The sequence below is a fragment of the Mesitornis unicolor genome, unplaced genomic scaffold, assembly GCF_000695765.1.
Source record: "Mesitornis unicolor isolate BGI_N332 unplaced genomic scaffold, ASM69576v1 scaffold20259, whole genome shotgun sequence".
NCBI classification, from domain to species: Eukaryota; Metazoa; Chordata; class Aves; order Mesitornithiformes; family Mesitornithidae; genus Mesitornis; species Mesitornis unicolor.
Window position 1 is genome coordinate 6,136 of NW_010208357.1, and position 13,788 is coordinate 19,923.

At 39.6% G+C, this 13,788-nt stretch overlaps 1 protein-coding gene across 1 annotated transcript in view; it reads left to right on the forward strand.

Moving 5' to 3' along the window:
- Positions 1 to 4,099: 4,099 nt before the first annotated feature.
- ST6GALNAC3 (ST6 (alpha-N-acetyl-neuraminyl-2,3-beta-galactosyl-1,3)-N-acetylgalactosaminide alpha-2,6-sialyltransferase 3) overlaps positions 4,100 to 13,788 on the forward strand; it is a gene marked incomplete at its 5' end in the record, with an annotated part of 45,708 nt that continues 36,019 nt past the window's right edge. Inside the window, one exon of the mRNA XM_010192485.1 lies at positions 4,100 to 4,294. Coding sequence (XP_010190787.1) covers positions 4,100 to 4,294 — 195 coding nt within the window. The remainder of the gene's footprint in view (positions 4,295 to 13,788) is intronic.

The following is a 13,788-nucleotide window of genomic DNA, read 5'->3' on the forward strand; positions in this document are numbered from 1 at the left end:
TTTATCTTTTGTGTTTATCTTTATTTTTTTTAGAAAAAACAACCAAAAATGCTGAATGAGCATCAATTTAGACTTACTGTCATTAACAGATAAGTAAACTGTGTTTACTATTTACAAGTCAAGTACTGTAATGTGTGAAATGTTCCAAAGCTAATATACCATGCAAGTTACCTAGCTAAGAAACTCTCATTATTTACTCCTCAATGAATATGTGTAAAAATATTTATAACTGAATATACATTTTTTATGTAAATGTCAGTAGCAGCATCAAAATATCCTCATTAAATTAACCAGAAAAATATAATGATTGTTTGAGATTTATACAGGAGATGTTTTCATGTTAAAAAAAAAACCCTTTCCTTTTGTTAAGAGACTATTTGCATTCACGAGAACTGAAAATTAAGAAGGAATAAGATTTGTTTCTGTGCAGATTTGCTAATTACTGTTGGTTTAGCTCTCACAAATGGTAGGCTGTGTAAGTATTAAAAATGGTGATGCAGGCAAATTTTGAGACAAATGAGAATTTGGTATTCATCACTGAATACAGCTTCATGCTTCTCTGTCATGTCCTCATAGGTAGAATTTCTGGAGTCTCTAAAGCTGTATTTTAAGTTTTATCAGAGGAAAGATAACAAAATCCATCTGCAAAAAGGGAGATTTTACAAGAGGCACTTACTGACAAATGGTGCCTGTACGTTTTTTCTTGAGCAGGTAAAGGAAGCAGGAACTTAAGGGGAACAAATTATTTTTAGAGGTGAACTTTAGAATACTCTTGGCCACTCATTGCCTTACTCTATCACAGAATCACAGAATCGCTCGGTTGGAGAAGACTTCCGAGATCATCACGTCCAACCGTTCCTGTCTACCCACTAAACCATATCCCTAAGTACCTCGTCTACCCACTCTTTAAATACATCCAGGGATGGTGACTCCACCACCTCCCTGGGCAGCCTGTTCCAGCTTCTGACGACCCTCTCAGTAAAGAACTTCCTCCTTATCTCTGACCTGAACCTCCCTTGGCACAGCTTGGTGCCGTTTCCCCTTGTTCTATCCCCATCACCTGGGAGAAGAGACCAGCACCCACCTCTCCACAACCTCCCTTGAGGCAGTTGGAGGTGGTGATGAGGTCTCCCCTCAGCCTTCTCTTCTCCGGGCTAAACAAGCCCAGTTCCCTCAGCCGCTCCTCATCAGGCTTGTTCTCCAGAGCCCTCCCCATCCTTGTGGCTCTTCTCTGAACACGCTCCAGAATCTCAACATCCTTCTTACAGTGAGGGGCCCAGAACTGAACACAGCACTCGAGGTGTGGCCTCACCAGTGCCGAGTACAGGGGGATGATCACCTCCCTGGACCTGCTGGGTATGCTTAAGAAGGATAGAATTATAATAAGTAGATGCTTTGTTTTTTAAAAATATTTTTACGGTGAAATTTATGAAGCCACTGAAGTTCCAGTTTGCAGTGGTCTTTCCCTCGGAGGATGCATATTGTGGGACCTCATGCCTTGAAGAAAAATTGCAGGGGAATTGAATCCTTAATACTTCCTTGGTACAAGTTAATGAATAGGCATCGTGTTTGCATATAGCTAGGTATTTTTTTTTCCAAAACAATTATAACAGATGCCTTGATTTAGTTCTGTTTTAAAAATTCCTTTCTCTCATTGCAAATTCCCTCCTGTAGTACAATGTATTTAAAGAAAAGGAATATAAAAATTGGATGTCATCCTAATGAAGACTGAGGAGTCTGCCTACACAGTGTGAATTCTTCGTGGAGCAGAGGCTCCTGAGAACAGCTCCCTGTGGGAAGCACACAAAGTGGATGGCAACACTTTCAAGTTCAGCACATACCTACACAAAATAAAGGAAGTTAAAAAAATGGTATTAAAAAAAACTAGGAAGATAGAATATGTGGAAATCAAGCAGTGGCATCACTTATTGCTGCTTCCTTCTGTGGACATTTTGACTGAAGCTTGTCCATGTAGTGGAATGAGACTATAGCTTCCCCTTTAAAGATTTGCAATATTTTTATTCATATTTGCAATAAATAATATGACTAATCCATGCTCCTTCTCATTGCTTTATGATTATTACTGACACTGCACATCTTAGCTGCTCTTACCGCTCTCAAGGCCCTGATATATAGCTAAACATTTCTGACTCCATCTGGTACAAAGAGAAGTGACACAGGAGTGCTCCCCAACCAGTTTATTGCCATTTAATGTAAATCTGTTATAATGCAGTTGATGAAAATTGCAGTGGCTCCTGTGCATTCTGAAAGCTGTGATTGGGTTGTGGCTGCTGCGCTGCCCTTGGAAGATTTGCTGGGTGTAATTTTACGTTGCACAGCCACTAGCTGACTGGGATTCCTCACTGAATCACCTCCCCACAGTGCTCCTCCTCTTCACCATCCTCTTCCCTTTCTCCTCACAGTGACCCAACTCACCTGAGTTTTTAATTTCATTATTTTGTTGCTTTTATCTTCTAAATTGCAGCTTCCTAATACATCAGAACAGATAAAGCCACGCAATTGAACCCTGTAATGTGCTATTTTGTTGACCCTTGTGTATGGGAAGGCAGTAATATCCCCTCAAATTTGCTGTGTGCTCTTTATGGTTCTTGCTGTTTTCTGTCCAGAAACTGAACTGAAACGTGGCAGTGGTGCCTACAGGCCTTGTGCATGGCCACATAGGCTTCGTGTGCTCATGTTCAGTAAAACTATGTCTACATTCATCCCAATATGTTTGCTGTAGAAATATTGTTGCTGCTTCTGCTCAACATTTTGAATTGTAGTTTCTGCAGGCTGTCAAATGAACCTCCAGGCAAAGAACAGATTCATCTCATGTGGTTGCAGTCAGAGCTCGCCTTTCACCCCTCCACTGCCCTTGCAGTGCGTGCGATCTTATTGTCATCATGTACAAAAGCTGTCTTAAATGTGTACTCTGCTGGTTCCTGTTAGTTGGTGTGCTTGTAGACAAGAATTGGAGCGATCGGATTCTGTCATCCATCGTGAAGCGTTACTATGTACTTATGTAGGCCCTTAGGCAAATAATTTTTCTCCCTCTATTTTCTGTATATGTTATTGTTTAGAGGGATGGGATTACATTCTGTGCAAATTAAGTAAAGTTAGAATGCAGTTAAAGTACAATAGAAACACCTGTAAATGATCATTGTTCCATTCCATCAGGGAAAATTTCAAAGTAACCTTTACAATAGAGTACGATGCCTAAAATACGCCAACTGATGTATATTGTCCTTAAGTAATTTGTCCAGAGGTAATTGACTGCAGCATTGAAAAAAAACAGCTAAAAATGAGGGGAACATCATATTTCTTACAGGTATTTCTCCTACAAACTGGGGAGTTACCCAGGGAAATAGTTGGTATCTTTCTGTGGTTGCATTAACCAGTCCAACCAACTGGCTAGGTTAGAGGTGGAAGGCAAAGGCTAATTAGACACAGGCTTTGGATCTGTTACATTATTAACACTGGAGGTCATCTTGTTGGAGATGATAACGACTCACTTTGTATATTCGTGAGCTTGGAATAAGGCAGAATGTTGTGCTGACTTCACTGACCATTTGTTCTAAAATATTTAAGGTTAGAGTGTGAGTTCTGTTGCATGGGAATGATTTAAAATGAATGCACAATAAATGCAAGCTGTAGTGATCATCATCCTTAAACCATGTGTGGTATTGCTGCAGATGGCATTGTCACTCTGTGTATTTGTCATGTGTCTGGAGTACTGATGGTTTTGAATGGAGACTTTGGTCTGCATGTTTGCATGAAAATCAACACTCCAAGTATGAATAAGATTTAAAACTGATAGATGTTTGAAACTCAAAAAAAGAAAGCCGATTTTTAAAAAAAATTCATTTCCAACAAGTTCTGAAAGAAAGTCTCAAAACCTCTGAAATGCAAATTTATTGAAACAAAATGATCCAGTCACCTGTCTCCTTGTGCTCCTGCAGCAAGGTGACTACCATAAAGATAATTTCACATAAGGCTTTCTAAAGTGTTTTTCCTTCATCCTACAACAGAGGTTATGTATTTTTTATTAAAACCAATTCTTGATTTTAATAATTGATTTTCTTTCTTCTTCTCATTACAGAGAAAGTCCATTCTTGCTGTGAGTTTCGTTGCTGCATTCCTCTGTCTGATCATCGTTCGTCTCACAAATGAAGTAACTTTCCCTTTGATCCTCAACTGCTTTGGACAAACCAGTGTCAAGTGGATACCGTTTTCTAATGGCCAGAGGCAGCCTCTGAGAACTCATTATGGATATATAAATGTGAAAACACAAGAGGTAAGACCTGGTATCGAGAGCACAGCAGAACGGACTAGCAAACTCTTTCTCTGATCCCACAAAACTGCTTTTCTACCAACCTGCCCAGTGTAAAAACTAAAGCAAGAAATGTTTCTGGGCAAAATGTCTTTTAAAAGAAGTGTTGCTACCATTTAAATGACCAGTGAATTCTTTAAATTTCTGTCGTGCCTGCAGTGGAGAGAGAAGTGAGCTGGCCTCAAAACCATGCTTGGTCGCGGTGAAAACTGATATTTATACAAGCAATAGAATTTTCCAGATTAATTTCAAGCCTTCAGTCCCTCTAACTCAAAGTATTTTTGTGTGTGTTTGTAATAAAGCCCTAAAAAGATTTAATTTTCCCTGGGATACTCAAAGAAGAAGTAGTTTATTTGTGTTTGTATGTGCATGGAAAAGGGAATGACTTCTGAAATGCACATATGTGAGTGTAGAAAAGTTATGGAGCTAAAGGTTGACTGGATTTTTCTGAAACTATTCCATTAACACCTGGTAGCTATTTTGAAAGGCAGATATGTATTTCTACTCTGTGCTTTAAAATGCTTTGGCCTGTATCTGCTTCGCAAAATACTTGCTGTGTGATAAAAATACTTGTGTGATAAAATTATATTTTACAGGGACTCCTGCTTTAAACTGTCTTAGTTGGCAAAATAGCTAATGATGTTTTTGGGGTTTGGTGGTAGTGGTGCTTTTTCCCCAGACTCTTCCTCTCTCTCTCTGTGTACTATTTATAACAGATGCAAACTTGCCAAAGAAGCTAAGATAAAAAAGTCAACTCTTTCTATAAGTTGTTTCTGATCAGTTATGACAAATACCATCAGACTTTCACTTACTGCTACTTCTTTTTCTTTATAAAATTGCCATTATTTTATTCATGAATGAAATCCGTCACAGAACAGCTTTTATAGAGAATGAAAATAGTTTAACACTTCATTATATTCACTCCTATAAGTTAGTTATTATTTTATCTTTAGAGTTTTAAATATGAAAATCAGAATGAGAGAGGGTTATAGTTCTTAGGAGGGAGCTTCTTTTAAACTTCTGTAGCTTTTAGTTGTGTTGTCCATGTAGGATGCAGCACTGAGTGTATTGGAGGCCAAAGCACATCACCTACAGAGCAGAAAAAGGACAAGCACCCGAAAGGAAATGAGTTTGAGTCAGGGTGTGATCCCAGTCCCAGTGAAATCAATGGGAGCTGCTGTTGAGTTCAAAAAGCCTAAGACTCCATCCAGCATATCTTAAATACAAGAGGACCAGGAACCCACTAGAAACAGAGAGCGGCGTGTCCCGCATGTCCCTGGGTTATTGCCGTGGTGGCGGCCATTGAATCTGAATGAGGTAGAGCTGCCACGGTCACTTGACCACTATCAGTCTGCACTGAGAACTGGAGAGGAGAGGAGCATGCTAATCCATTTCTATTCACCATTGGCTTCATCCGAGGTTAGATGTAGCTTGTGGGAGCCTTAATTCATTCTTAAATTTGATAACACGCTTGGAAGTTCTAACAGTAAATGGAAATGAATGTCCTGAAAGTTGGTGACCAGTATCAATTAGTAAGACATTTGTCTCAATTTAGCTTAGGTCATGAAGGACTCCTTAAACTTAGTAATTTTAATTGTTTTCCCCCTTGTATTTGCAGATTACATTAATATTTGCTAATTAAAATGATAATGAAGAAACGGAACATGCCTTGCTAATTGTGAATGCACTATCTTCTACTTAATTATTCCCTGTGTGGGGGAAGTTTTATTGTGCTGCCCATGTGAAAAGCTTTTACACAGCTCATGTTCTGAAGTCACACTCATAGCTCGCTCAGACTACAACTTCTGTAACACAGATTGCTTTATAAAATAAGCCTCTGTATACTATTTGTATTAAAATAGCCAACAATTCTCAATTGTTCATAGAGATTAAAACCACAGATTTCTCATTTCTGTGTAAGTACCAAATACATTGACTACCTGCTCATTCCATGCAATTAAGATATTATTTTCTGGTTTGTTGCACTGCTGTGGTATGTAAGATAAGCAGAAGGTCCAATCTGTGAGTGCAGCTAATGCTTTAAAAAATATGGCCAAGATTTTTGCAAAATGGGACATATGCCATCTCGTCAACGGGCAAGGACCAAAAGATGAGGAAACTGTGCCATAATGAATTATCAGAAAATGTTGTGATGGAAAGAGAGACAGGAGAGAAGACTTTTGGAGACACAAATGTTGACTTTCTCTTTTGTTGAGAGAATCCATGCACCTGTAGAATGTTTTCATAGTCTTCTAGAGTGTCCTTTGAAGCCTGTCACCCCACTGGGTCCTGCATGTCTCCTGCTATCTCTGATAGCACTCCCTCCCGGTCCTCAGCCGCTCCCAATATTCTTCTCCTTTTCTTCACCTTTGTTCTCTGCTTTCCTTTACCTCTTCTTCTGATGCTCCACTCTGAGGCCTGGCTGTATGCAGCATGCCAGGGCTTTCTAACCCCAATTTTCAGTGTACTTAAGTAGTACATATGCAAGGTCAACAAAACAGAGTCGTTAGAGTAATTTACCACCAACCCAGTCAGTCATCTGCTGTGACAGGGAAGCTAGAAAATCTGCATGAACTACTACTCTGCCTTTCCTGTCCTTCCCTAGCACACTTACTTTCTGAGGAAAAAAAACAACCCAAGTCTTAAATCCATAGGAAAAATGAACTTAGGATGAACTGATTTCTTTTGCAGTAAGGCTGGGTGGGATGAGACTTCAAAACCGTATGAGATGATGGAAGATCAATTACTTAAGGCTGAAGTGATCAATGATTTGTATCAAAGAAGATCAGGAAATATGGTGATATGAACATCTGTGTTTATCTCAAGTCAAAAGCAGTGATGTGTATGTTATTAGATATGATCAGAATAATGCAGTAAAGACATATTTCAAGGGTGCTGTGTATTTGACTTGACAGTATAATACTATGGAATTTTTTATTATTAAACAATCTGGAAGAAGAATTAAGATTACTAGAACTAGATTGTATGGGAGTATTTAGTAAAAAAATGCAAAGAGAGACATAACTTAATCCCTAATTAAGGCTGCACATAATACAGGGTTGTTGCTATGGTTTCCTTGATTTGTAGCTATAGCAACAGCTTTGGAAAGCTGACTTTTTATGTACAGTAAACATACTGTATTTGAAATATAAATAGATATAAAGTGTTGTACTCTACTGGCCCATTATGTCTAGACACATTCTAGTTTGACTTTCGAGATACTTTGGAAAGACAGGATTCTTCACCGAGAAAATTGTATCCGGTGCCTGCCCTCCCTCCCCTCGAGAGGATCCTTTAGTAGACCTCCACAATGTGATCTCCTTTCCCTTTTCAGTGTCCATCTGAGAGGACTCCCTAAGATTTGCAAGAGACCACAGCTGCCCATTTTGCAATATTGCTCTCTTCTTCAAGTACTTGAATCCTGACATTTCAGTGAAAAGGTGTATGGGCAAGATGACCTTTCTATCTCTTATTTCCTCTCCTTTGTACCTATGGATTTTTGGTGATAGGTCCCATGAAATCCATCTTTAAGAAATGTCACGCCTATCATGTGTCAGTTACTTTTTAATCCTATTCCTGCTATTTTTTCATAGAAAATATTGCTTGGATATAATTCCACAGTGATTACCTAATTGAAACCTACTGTCATTTGAGTAAACTTCACCCCTCACCCCAAGCTGATGAAACTATTCTTCTTGTGTATCAAAAATGGGCAAGCAGATAAAAAGAAGCAGGTACAGAAAATATAACCTTCCTCCTTTCATACCACTCCTACTCTACAAAGAGTTCTGGCAAAATTAATGAACATCATGTATTTAAATTGCAGCATTATGACATCAATTTAAAACCCATTAGCAGTTTGAAACTTTATGCTAGGCAAGTCTAATAGTGTTCTTGGATATTTGATTGTGCTTCCTGAAAGGTGAATATTGAATAGATTTTTGCTCTACCTTCAGTATTAAAATAATATAGCATTTTCTTACGTACGTAAAATCTGAAATATGGCTGTAATAACACTTGAAACATAATTATAAGAAGTATATTCAAGTACTATGCAAAGATTAAAACTGTTCTTGGAAAAGGGTAAGTTCTGGGATGACCTAAAATCCCTACATTAAACTGCAGCTGTGAGATCTAATGGCTTCATCTGAAATGAATTCTGAGAGGTAGAAGAGCCTTTGTGTCATGAACATTGAAGAATCTCACACTGTAGTGATGAGCACTAGATAAAAGGAACATACATTGTAGCAGCTAAGCTCTTTTTAAAAATCCTATTATTACTGAAAGACTCATCAACACTGTGTTGATATTGAAGAAATACCTTTGGATCATGTTATCACATACCATTTTGTTCCACAACCTGAACAAACTCCTATACAAGCATCAGATGCGGGTCATATGGGGCACAAACAGCCACATGCGTGTGTGAACACATGTAAGTCTAAGTCTAGTTTCCTTATTTTCTTTTTTCCCAGAAGTTCAGTGGTAGAACAGAACTGAAATGAATGGAGGTTTCCACAATGAAATATCCCAGATATGAATTAAAATAGGAGGAGGCTACAGACATTATACATATTTCTATAGCCTTTTTTTTTTTAACCAAATAAAGTAATTGCATTTTTCCTGGTTTACTGGGACAGAATTTTAGAGTCAGTTTTCTGTTGAGGAAAACTGTGATTTTGTAAGGGCTACAGCACTCTGTTTCATGGGAACAAAGTGGTAAGACTTTGTTACAGATTTCAGCTAATGCCAAGATGTGATGCTCAAGGTCTCCAGCAGTCTTGAGATCAATGGATGCAGAGGCTGAGGGGAAGAGAAACACAGGGGAGTTGACCTCAAGCTGACCCAGGCTGACCAATTACCATCATTCCGTACCATAAACGTCACATTCACTATAAATTTTGGGGAATTTGCTGGAGACAGCTTTTCTTCTTTCTTCCTCCTCCTTCTTCCCTCTTCCATGCCTGGCATCTTGAGAGAGACTTGTCAACTGTCCTACCCCTAAGGCCTACACCCCACAATATTGGCTGAGTATAACTCTGTGTATTTTATATTAATACACTTATTAATATTAGTTTTTATTGTTATTTTATTAAATCTATTTCAACCCATGAATCTCCATTCCTTTTCCTGACCCTCCTCCCTGGGTGGGGAGGAGGCATTGGGCAACAGAGCAACTGCATAAACCATGACAGCATTGAAAAACAAGAGCACCTGAAGTATAGAGGAAAACTAACATGACATGCAGAAATGCAGGCTATGTGATGTGAGATGAGACACATTTTAAACAATACCGAAAGCACAGTTGTCGTACATGTTGGGAGAAATCATAAGAAGGACCCGTACCAATCATCAGAGACCACGTTCTTATCAAACTTGAATAACTACATTTAAAAACGCATGAAGAAAGCAAAGAATATGATGGATGTTTTAATATTAGTTCCTTTCCAGACATGGGATGTAAGAAAAAAATTTAAAATTCTGAAACTTATATATGAAATGCTAAAAATAATTAAAGCTAGTGATCAACCTGGGAAGGGTTTAAGTTTTGCCTCTATTACTGATGGTTGCACAGTGACACTGTGAAGAGAGACTTGAAGAACACACTGGGCTTCGTGTCAAAGCAGAAGGTACCCGAGTATGAACTTGCATGGTGTACACAGCTAACTTCAGAGAAGTTTGTTTCGTACTCTTGCTGGGAAGAGCTGGGTTCTAGAGAGACTAAAAAGCTACATCAGCTGGGACTTACTGTGACAGAAAGTTGCTTTAGTATTTAATTTCTGGCAAATTCATGACTTCCATCCTGTCTTTTCCTTTGGGATCTTATTCATTGTTACAGCTTAAGAATTCATGGGATATTTTGCTAAGAAAAGGTCATCTGTTTCATAGTCATTTATCATTTATATCCCTTCTAAGGGACAATTTTGTATCAGTTGCTCAGTTACATCGTTTCAGCCTTAGTAATCACGTAGTAATAATGGAAGTAAAACGAAACATGACATATTCTTCTGGATATTTTTCCGTTTCTGCTATAGAAATTTTCAGGGACAGCTTTTCTTGGAAAGCATTGCTTGTTACACTTGTGAGAGAGATTTGTATGGGGAATTGTTGGTTCTCATCCCTACACCTCTGTGTTCGTGAGCTGTACCAGAGCTCTCATTGCTGGCTTTGGGAGCCATAGGCACACACTTGAAAACAGAATTCCTGCCAAAGACTTTAACCACCAAATGAGCAACTCTAGGGACACGTCTTGTATTAAGGAAATAGACCTCACTAAACAAATTAACACCAGGACCCCCACTACCCTCTTCCTATTTCCAACCCACTTTTTGCCTGGGAGAAGAAAGAACCGTCAGAATAAGCGGCAAGGTCCACTTGAAACCACTCAGGCTGTTATGAATGTACAGGAGAAAAGGGAGCACAGATGATGTGTGTCCTCAGTAGAGTAAATCCTGCCAGCTCAGCCTATTTCCTTCTGTATATATGGAATTAGCTTAGGTTTTTAAAGCTGCCACAACTCTGATGGTGTCTCATGAGGAAAAAGTCAAGTGCCAGGATAAATATATCGAGTATTCTATACAAAGGAATTAAATCTGCTCCACACAGAGCCTGAATGTGATGAGTCAAGCAGTGCTGCCTGTGTGAGAGCTTTGCTTTTAAAAAAAAGTAGACTAAGGGACTTGAGAAGAGATTATTATCAGCCAGTGCACTGTGCCATCAAAAGTCAATCCCTAAAGAGCCTGGGCTGGTAGAAATTGTTGTCTATGATGCACAGTCATGGGGTGGATTGATCTCTTGAGCAGAGCTTACAGGTTATACTGGAAAAGGTGCCTGGTGTCATAGATTTGCCATCTACCTTGGTTATATGTAATTTCCAGAGATTTTTCCCAACTTCTTGAGGATTTCTTTACTGCTAGTGAAGGGGATGTTTATATTCGATCATTACACTCCCCACAAGACTGTACCAGCTGTGTTTTCTGTTGTAAGAATTGTGAACAGTGCCTCAACACCGTGAAAAGTGACTTAAGACCATTTGGAAAAGAGAGACAAATCCAAGTTTCGCAGTTAGCCAGCTTGATAGACAAACTCCTATGAGTAAAGTTTTGTTTTGGTTAAATGGCAGGTGGACCAGACAAAGTGAATGGGGACTATTCTTTGGACTGGTAAAGAAAAGAGCAGAGAGGTTTGGTGTAATATCGTCTTGAATGAGACCAAAACACTGGGGGAAATAGGAAAGGTGGGTTGGTGTAATGAGCAGATCAGGATGAGGCTTGTGGTCAAGGGGAGGAAGGAGGAATTTCCTGTTCTTACTCTGGATGAGAGCTGAATTCTGTTGCCATGATGTGATTTCAGCTTTTGTCAATAATAGTTGCTAAATGAAGGATGGGCTGGTTTGCATTAATAGCAAGCAAGCAAGGTATCATCTTGGTGTTTCATTTGATCAGTTGGGAAAGCAGTGCCCTATCACTTACTCACTGAATATCCTCCCGCTGCTGCTGTTTAAAAATTAAGATGCCTCCATCATGAGAAGCTCAATGTCACCCTAATGAGTTTACACCTGCAGTCTGTTTCCACTAGAGATTCAAGGTATCCTTTGCAGCAAAGCATTGCTAGTTTTGGATGCAGTGATGACTCCTAAGGTTGACTTTGTGCTGGTGTATAAAATACGCAGCAAAGCAAAATGAGCCAGTGGAAGTGGAATTTTGCTCATATGATTGTTTCGACACAAGAGGTTTCTGCTGGCTATGACAATCGGTGATGTTCACTCTTTGTGCTCTTGCCCAGCATCGCTATTCTGGCAGAGATGTGCAGTGCTGAGCTGCCCCAAGGCTGTTAATACTTCCCTGCAGGGAAGCAGCGTGCCAGCCCCTCACACACAGCCGCACACACGTGGATGGGTGTGCACGTAAACACGGCAGCGAGGACTTGCTCAAGAGACAGACTCCTAACGCTGACAATCCTGCCAGTTCCTGGCTGGTTTTAAAGCCACAGCCACCTTCCTTGAAAGCCTTTGCTTTCCAAGTTTGCTCCCATGGCCATCTGTCATAGCCTGCCTTTGGCAGCTCCAGGTTCTGCTGCAAGGCTCTGTGGGTTGAACGCGTAGTTTTTGTCTGGTTTATTGTTCTCTGAGTTGGTGGAAAGTTTCTGCCACGTGAGCCTTTTCTCTTAGGCTTTTTGTTAGATTAAAATGTGAACCTTAAATGCATTTTTGAGCTGTTAATTTGTGCTATCTGCTCTCAGACCGGCCTGGAACAGGTGGACTGATGTAACTGCTGCATAGAGAGAAATGAGCTCAGAGACCCTCTTAGAGCAGATGCAGATTGCATCAGCAATAATTGCTTTTCGTGGGATAGTCTCTCTTGTCTGGCTGAATACATTAATTCATACAACCAAATACTTTTTATTTGGTCTGTAAAATTCGACAGTATGACTGTCATATCCAAAACCTCACGCCTCTTGCATGGGGCTGGCAGTGTGTGCGTCTTTGAGCTCTATTTGATAATGTTTCCATAACTGTAACAAGGAGCTACATTTTCTGTTGGTGTAGCTGTAAATTTTGTCTACTTATAAATAATTTTTGAACTACCTCTAAACCAATAAGTGATATTACCACCAACATTGATAAGTTCATGGTAAATTGTGTCCACGGGGCTGTACCCTAAAATGAAAACCAGTTCAGTCTGGGGAGGGGTGGGGAGAAACTGAAGTTCTGTCTTATTTGTAGTATTTCCTTCCTCCACCTTTATTTTTCCTTCTCCACATTTGATATATTTTTCATATTCAGCTAGGCAAGAGATTACAGTAATCTGTTGTTTCCTATCACTCAGGAAAGCAGTTGGCATGACCATTAGATGAATAAATACGGTGTTAAATGAAGTGCCCAAAATGAGCGTAGAGAAATTACTAGAGTGGTTTTTGGATTGTCCACTTAATAACAACAATTGATCTTTCATTTTTATCCCTAACTCCAGGGGTGCACATCACTGCCTTTACCTTGTTTATACCAGTCAACTCCTCTTTGCTGCAAGTAATAGCATCATTTTTCGAAGTACAGCTTCTTGAATTTGTCTTTAAGAGTCTCTTGTAGTTAGGGCCCAGAGTTTTGGGTTTGAAATTGATGGCAATGCCACAGCTCTTAGATCAATATTTCTCCAGGGGGCAGAATCTGCTTGTTCCAGTTAGAGACCACAAAGAATGCTCAAGGGCCTTGTATTAATATTACAGCAGCCAAAGTGCAAGTTGGTTTGGGTTGTTTTGCCTGGTTCTAGTTCATTGATGCCACCACCCTCCCTCCCTTCTGCCTTCTTGAGCACTGGTACCTAGGATTCACGTTTGTAAAGAGAAAATACAATTTCTGGAGTGCATCAAGTTGAAAAAGTATTTTTCTAAGCTTTGCTCCAGATGCCTTCAGACTCCCATGAAATGCCTGACTGCGTCCCCAGGAGTCACCCCAAAGC